At 55.0% G+C, this 8,062-nt stretch overlaps 1 protein-coding gene across 1 annotated transcript in view; it reads right to left on the bottom strand.

Moving 5' to 3' along the window:
• LOC108803706 (translation initiation factor eIF-2B subunit gamma-like) overlaps nucleotides 1–8,062 on the bottom strand; it is a gene marked incomplete at its 5' end in the record, with an annotated part of 18,238 nt that overhangs the window by 7,716 nt on the left and 2,460 nt on the right. The window contains 3 exons of the mRNA XM_018575527.1: nucleotides 412–602; nucleotides 1,877–1,986; nucleotides 5,190–5,279. Of these exons, the coding sequence (XP_018431029.1) occupies nucleotides 412–602; nucleotides 1,877–1,986; nucleotides 5,190–5,279 (391 nt within the window). The remainder of the gene's footprint in view (nucleotides 1–411; nucleotides 603–1,876; nucleotides 1,987–5,189; nucleotides 5,280–8,062) is intronic.

The following is an 8,062-nucleotide window of genomic DNA, read 5'->3' as shown; positions in this document are numbered from 1 at the left end:
GCCGGGTCCCCTCCTCTCTCCTGATACTGTCGGGCGTTCGGTCCATGACCGAGCGCCCGACTTTTCAGAGGGGGGTGACACCAAAATGACTAAGTCATTTTGGTGTCTCCCCTCCAATGGTGTCACCCGGGTGCGGTGCGCACCCCCCCTGTGACGCCACTGACCTGTCCTTCCCGGGAGCGGCCCGATACAGCACGGATCCATACGGGCCTCCCGTTTCTCGTGTGAATGAGGGCTTAAGAGTAATGGCCACATGTACAGATGAGTGACTCAGATGCTGCTGGGCTACATGACAACCAGAATGGTAAGAGAAGACGGTCGCACAGGACCGGAGTTCTCCTTTAAAGGGCCCGGTCCTCTGTATACGGCCGTCGCCGATGAGGGCACCACAAGGCCGTAGCGGGCACTCACCTGCTTGTTGGCCTCGATGTACATCCCCAGGCTGTTCACTCTGCAGCACAGCTCGTTCTGGGCCACATGAACGTAGCAACGCAGGCTGCTGCCGTGGTAAGGTTCACGCATGTCGCCGCGGTGATCGTTCCAGCTGGATTTACTCAGCGCCGCTTCCATGAGCTTATCGGTGATTATACAGGTGTAGATGTCTGTCAGGAAGACACAGAGCAAAGCAAACGGGGACCGTGTTAGCAGATGAATAAGGTACCAGTACCGGTGAGGTGGCAGAACCCGTTTACCTTCACACTGTCTTTTCTATGGCCCCAGGAGACACCAATTTCTGCTAGCCCCACCCCCTCCATGTGGAAGTTAAATGGCAGACCCGCTAATATCCACAGAGGTTCTGGCATTGGAGTGTCAAGTATAAGCCGAGGGCTATAAAGTGGACCTCAGAAAGTGAAGCTGTTATGGGGAACAATGTTAGTTATGCCTTAGACTGCCGGACCCTGAAAAATCTACCTTTTGTCTTAGGTTCCTCTCGAAAGATAGCAAAGCACTTCCTGTACCTAGGCACTCCTGATATCAGAGCACTTCCTGTACCTAGGCAATCCTGATATCAGAGCACTTCCTGTGTCTAGGAAACCAATATCTGAGCACTTCCTGCACCTAAGCACGCCTCATATCAAAACACTTCCTGTAGCTAGCCACTCCTGATATCAGAGCACTTCCTGCACCTAGGCACGCCTCATATCAGAGCACTTCCTGTACCTAGCCACTCCTGATATCAGAGCATTTCCTGTGTCTAGACACCCCTGATATCAGAGCACTTCCTGTACCTAGGCACCCCTGATATCAGAGCACTTCCTGTACCTAGGCACTCCTGATATCAATGCACTTCCTGTGTCTAGACACCGCTGATATCAGAGCACTTCCTGTACCTAGGCACCCCTGATATCAGAGCACTTCCTGTACCTAGGCACTCCTGATATCAGAGCACTTCCTGTACCTAGGCACCCGATATCAGAGCACTTCCTGTACCTAGGCACCCCTGATATCAGAGCACTTCCTGTACCTAGGCACTCCTGATATCAGAGCACTTCCTGTGTCTAGACACCCCTGATATCAGAGCACTTCCTGTACCTAGGCACCCCTGATATCAGAGCACTTCCTGTACTTAGGCACCCCTGATATCAGAGCACTTCCTGTACCTAGGCACTCCTGATATCAGAGCACTTCCTGTACCTAGGCACTGCTGTTCTGTATTCTCATAGCTGTATATCTGCAGTGTGAGGTCATCTAAAGCACTGCTGCCTCTGACTGCTCGTCTACAGATTTGGGAGCTTGCTAGTACACCACATGGAGGAGCTGACAGGTCCACTTTATGTAAAAGCCCCTCGGACAGCGATGACATGATTTGGGGGCTATCGGGGAATGATGGTACTGGTGTATGTCGGGCTCTGCGGTTACACATCTGGTTCCTCACCCTTCGCTAGAGGTTTTTTGCTCGCATCCGGTTCCAACTTCTTGTGTGACGAGGAGAACTGTTTACTGACCAGATATGGAACCAACTCCCGGCGGATGGAGGAGAAGGAGCTGCAGAGGTACGAGAAGAGGTAGAAATGGTCAGTCTATCCAAAAAGGGATCCGAGTTCCTAAAGGTGTCTGAAAGATTGAATTACCCCAAATCTTCATAGAAACGAGATCTCCCCCATGGCTCGTCTTCCCACCCACCTAGGGGAACCCAGCACAGGGATGGTGGGAGCCCCTCATAATGGGCACAGCGGGTGTACAGACCCCGGACCTCAGCACAGGGATGGTGGGAGCTCCTCATAATGGGCACAGCGGGTGTACAGACCCCGGACCTCAGCACAGGGATGGTGGGAGCTCCTCATAATGGGCACAGCGGGTGTACAGACCCCGGACCTCAGCACAGGGATGGTGGGAGCTCCTCATAATGGGCACAGCGGGTGTACAGACCCCGGACCTCAGCACAGGGATGGTGGGAGCTCCTCATAATGGGCACAGCGGGTGTACAGACCCCGGACCTCAGCACAGGGATGGTGGGAGCTCCTCATAATGGGCACAGCGGGTGTACAGACCCCGGACCTCAGCACAGGGATGGTGGGAGCTCCTCATAATGGGCACAGCGGGTGTACAGACCCCGGACCTCAGCACAGGGATGGTGGGAGCTCCTCATAATGGGCACAGCGGGTGTACAGACCCCGGACCTCAGCACAGGGATGGTGGGAGCTCCTCATAATGGGCACAGCGGGTGTACAGACCCCGGACCTCAGCACAGGGATGGTGGGAGCTCCTCATAATGGGCACAGCGGGTGTACAGACCCCGGACCTCAGCACAGGGATGGTGGGAGCTCCTCATAATGGGCACAGCGGGTGTACAGACCCCGGACCTCAGCACAGGGATGGTGGGAGCTCCTCATAATGGGCACAGCGGGTGTACAGACCCCGGACCTCAGCACAGGGATGGTGGGAGCTCCTCATAATGGGCACAGCGGGTGTACAGACCCCGGACCTCAGCACAGGGATGGTGGGAGCTCCTCATAATGGGCACAGCGGGTGTACAGACCCCGGACCTCAGCACAGGGATGGTGGGAGCTCCTCATAATGGGCACAGCGGGTGTACAGACCCCGGACCTCAGCACAGGGATGGTGGGAGCTCCTCATAATGGGCACAGCGGGTGTACAGACCCCGGACCTCAGCACAGGGATGGTGGGAGCTCCTCATAATGGGCACAGCGGGTGTACAGACCCCGGACCTCAGCACAGGGATGGTGGGAGCTCCTCATAATGGGCACAGCGGGTGTACAGACCCCGGACCTCAGCACAGGGATGGTGGGAGCTCCTCATAATGGGCACAGCGGGTGTACAGACCCCGGACCTCAGCACAGGGATGGTGGGAGCTCCTCATAATGGGCACAGCGGGTGTACAGACCCCGGACCTCAGCACAGGGATGGTGGGAGCTCCTCATAATGGGCACAGCGGGTGTACAGACCCCGGACCTCAGCACAGGGATGGTGGGAGCTCCTCATAATGGGCACAGCGGGTGTACAGACCCCGGACCTCAGCACAGGGATGGTGGGAGCTCCTCATAATGGGCACAGCGGGTGTACAGACCCCGGACCTCAGCACAGGGATGGTGGGAGCTCCTCATAATGGGCACAGCGGGTGTACAGACCCCGGACCTCAGCACAGGGATGGTGGGAGCTCCTCATAATGGGCACAGCGGGTGTACAGACCCCGGACCTCAGCACAGGGATGGTGGGAGCTCCTCATAATGGGCACAGCGGGTGTACAGACCCCGGACCTCAGCACAGGGATGGTGGGAGCTCCTCATAATGGGCACAGCGGGTGTACAGACCCCGGACCTCAGCACAGGGATGGTGGGAGCTCCTCATAATGGGCACAGCGGGTGTACAGACCCCGGACCTCAGCACAGGGATGGTGGGAGCTCCTCATAATGGGCACAGCGGGTGTACAGACCCCGGACCTCAGCACAGGGATGGTGGGAGCTCCTCATAATGGGCACAGCGGGTGTACAGACCCCGGACCTCAGCACAGGGATGGTGGGAGCTCCTCATAATGGGCACAGCGGGTGTACAGACCCCGGACCTCAGCACAGGGATGGTGGGAGCTCCTCATAATGGGCACAGCGGGTGTACAGACCCCGGACCTCAGCACAGGGATGGTGGGAGCTCCTCATAATGGGCACAGCGGGTGTACAGACCCCGGACCTCAGCACAGGGATGGTGGGAGCTCCTCATAATGGGCACAGCGGGTGTACAGACCCCGGACCTCAGCACAGGGATGGTGGGAGCTCCTCATAATGGGCACAGCGGGTGTACAGACCCCGGACCTCAGCACAGGGATGGTGGGAGCTCCTCATAATGGGCACAGCGGGTGTACAGACCCCGGACCTCAGCACAGGGATGGTGGGAGCTCCTCATAATGGGCACAGCGGGTGTACAGACCCCGGACCTCAGCACAGGGATGGTGGGAGCTCCTCATAATGGGCACAGCGGGTGTACAGACCCCGGACCTCAGCACAGGGATGGTGGGAGCTCCTCATAATGGGCACAGCGGGTGTACAGACCCCGGACCTCAGCACAGGGATGGTGGGAGCTCCTCATAATGGGCACAGCGGGTGTACAGACCCCGGACCTCAGCACAGGGATGGTGGGAGCTCCTCATAATGGGCACAGCGGGTGTACAGACCCCGGACCTCAGCACAGGGATGGTGGGAGCTCCTCATAATGGGCACAGCGGGTGTACAGACCCCGGACCTCAGCACAGGGATGGTGGGAGCTCCTCATAATGGGCACAGCGGGTGTACAGACCCCGGACCTCAGCACAGGGATGGTGGGAGCTCCTCATAATGGGCACAGCGGGTGTACAGACCCCGGACCTCAGCACAGGGATGGTGGGAGCTCCTCATAATGGGCACAGCGGGTGTACAGACCCCGGACCTCAGCACAGGGATGGTGGGAGCTCCTCATAATGGGCACAGCGGGTGTACAGACCCGGGAACTCAGCACAGGGATAGAGGGAACCTTCTGGTTTAATTGCGGTCATGTGACCATTAGGTTCCCTTCTTTCACACAAGCTCCATGCAATGAAGCAGAGATGTAAAATGATGCTCTGCGTCTTCCACCGGCTGCAAATACCTGAACAGTGACTGCAGCCCATTGGCTCCTTTCGCCAAAAGTTAACTGCACAAAATGGACTTTTGTGGAATGTCGCAGAGATACAACAAGCAGAGAATTTGGAGATTACGTACTCATTGTCCACGAGGAAGTCCACCACATATTTGCGCAGGCAGTAGAGGTGTGCGTCCACCATTCCCATCTTGATGTGGATCCGGGGGTACCTGCAGCAGAGACAGAGGCGCTATTAGGGATGTTGGGATTGAAGATGAGGCGGCATCAAATATTTCATAACGACACATTCATAAACCAGAAATGTTCTCTGCCCATTGGAGAATTTTGGAACATGCGTCTATTTTTGTGTTACCAATTCTGATATAGCCAGAGTGGCGCCATTTGGCTCAGTACGCTGTCCCCTCGGCTTTAGAAGGCAGTGGGCGATGGCCTACCAAGCACTCAGGCAACAGTAACTATCAACATTCTGGCTACTGAGGAACAAAAAGCCCCAGCACACCCGGGAGCAATAGAGAGACTCGTGCTTCTCCACAGGTATATCAGGGAATCATGGGAAGGCATGCAGAGATAACAGGGAATCATGGGAAGGCGTGCAGAGATAACAGGGAGTCATCGGAAGGCATGCAGAGATAACAGGGAATCATGGGAAGGCGTGCAGAGATATCAGGGAATCATGGGAAGGCGTGCAGAGGTAACGGGGAATCATGGGAAGGCGTGCAGAGATAACAGGGAGTCATGGGAAGGCGTGCAGAGATAACAGGGAATCATGGGAAGGCGTGCAGAGATAACAGGGAGTCATCGGAAGGCATGCAGAGATAACAGGGAATCATGGGAAGGCGTGCAGAGATATCAGGGAATCATGGGAAGGCGTGCAGAGATATCAGGGAATCATGGGAAGGCGTGCAGAGATAACAGGGAATCATGGGAAGGCGTGCAGAGATAACAGGGAATCATGGGAAGGCGTGCAGAGATAACAGGGAGTCATGGGGAGGCATGCAGAGATAACAGGGAGTCATGGGAAGGCGTGCAGAGATAACAGGGAATCATGGGAAGGCGTGCAGAGATAACAGGGAGTCATGGGGAGGCATGCAGAGATAACGGGGAATCATGGGAAGGCGTGCAGAGATAACGGGGAATCATGGGAAGGCGTGCAGAGGTAACGGGGAATCATGGGAAGGCGTGCAGAGATAACGGGGAGTCATGGGAAGGCGTGCAGAGATAACGAGGAATCATGGGAAGGCGTGCAGAGATAACAGGGAATCATGGGAAGGCATGCAGAGATAACAGGGAGTCATGGGAAGGCGTGCAGAGATATCGGGGGATCATGGGAAGGCATGCAGAGATAAGAGGGAATCATGGGAAGGCATGCAGAGATAACAGGGAATCATGGGACGGCGTGCAGAGATAACGAGGAATCATGGGAAGGCGTGCAGAGATAACAGGGAATCATGGGAAGGCATGCAGAGATATCAGGGAATCATGGGAAGGCGTGCAGAGGTAACGGGGAATCATGGGACGGCATGCAAAGATAACAGGGAATCATGGGAAGGCGTGCCGAGATAACAGGGAATCATGGGAAGGCGTGCCGAGATAACAGGGAATCATGGGAAGGCGTGCAGAGATAACAGGGAATCATGGGAAGGCGTGCAGAGATAACAGGGAGTCATGGGAAGGCGTGCAGAGATAACAGGGAATCATGGGAACACATGCAGAGACAGCAGCTATAATGGTTCAGCAATGTTACCCTCCTGCCAATGCCACACAAGACTGACTCCATCTTTCCTATTACAGGGCATTGTGGGAAATCTGGACACTGCGCCCTTTCCCGCTCATCCCGCTGAATTCCGCTGACCGGAGTTTTAATCTCTCGGCTCCCCGACACCTAATTAACATTCAGTGACTAATCCCGGAGAGTGGAAAGGGGAGCGTTATCAGCTCCTTGGAATGTGATCTCCCCGGAATGTATAAACACACGAGACGAATGTCCATGAGATGACGGAAACCTGGTGGAACGCCATGCCGGGCAGAGCGGAGGAATTCCTGACGTCATGCCGGGATTTCCCAACGAGACAGAAAACACCAGAATCTTCTCCGGCTCTGCCGACCGGTAAGAGCGAGACGCTCTGCAGAAATGCAGATTCATGGCTTTCCCCCCCCCCCCCAGAACCTTTATTTTATTGCCACTAAAATGTTGTTTCTACTTAACACAGAATTGGGTTAAACATTCCTCATTTTTCTTGCAATCAATGTTTTTCTTCTTAAAAGGAGCACTAGGAGGTCGGGGTTTTTCCCCCATAGTTCTCCTTAGGGTAACGGGAGGACACAAACTAGCGTCCTCCCGTCACCCTAAGCTCAGTATATAGGGAGCTACAGCTCGCGGTATATTGAGACGCCGCAGCTGAAGCGGATCCCAACAATTATGCCAGGATCCGCCCAGCTGCGTGACTGACAGCTGGCTCCGCCTATCTAGAGGCAGAGCTAGCTGTACCTGCCCCCTCCCCCGTCCGTTCCGCCAGTCAGCGCTGGAGGATCGGAGCGGGGAGGGGGAAATCCAGCCCCTCCCCCTGTCACGGCAGAGAGCTGTGACAGGATCGAGAGGTGAGCGAACGCCGGCATGTGTTCTCTCACCTCCCGATCTACTGATCCGACCTGTGACAGTCTCATTGTCACAGGTCGGCTAGAACTATGAGGTGAGTGAAAAGCCCCTCCCCCTCCCCCCCTCGTAGTTCTCCTTTAACCCCTTCATGACTGAGCTAGTTTTCAGGTTCTGTTCATAAATGACTGACACATTTTTTACATTTTTGCTGTGTGATTCTTCCACAGCAGTAATATACTTTCTTACTAAATGTACCCACACATATTATATATAGTTTTTTAGAGGACAGATAGGGCTACATAATTATATCACATATGTGTACCTAACCCCTCACTTAGTTTGAATAAAATAAAAAAAATGAGGAAAAAAACTAGAAGAAAACACCTTTTTCACAAG

Source organism: Nanorana parkeri, unplaced genomic scaffold, assembly GCF_000935625.1.
Source record: "Nanorana parkeri isolate BGI_ZX_2015 unplaced genomic scaffold, ASM93562v1 scaffold4063, whole genome shotgun sequence".
Lineage (NCBI taxonomy): Eukaryota > Metazoa > Chordata > Amphibia > Anura > Dicroglossidae > Nanorana > Nanorana parkeri.
The sequence above is the reverse complement of the archived record's forward strand: the minus strand, read 5'-3'. Positions and strand labels throughout refer to the sequence as shown.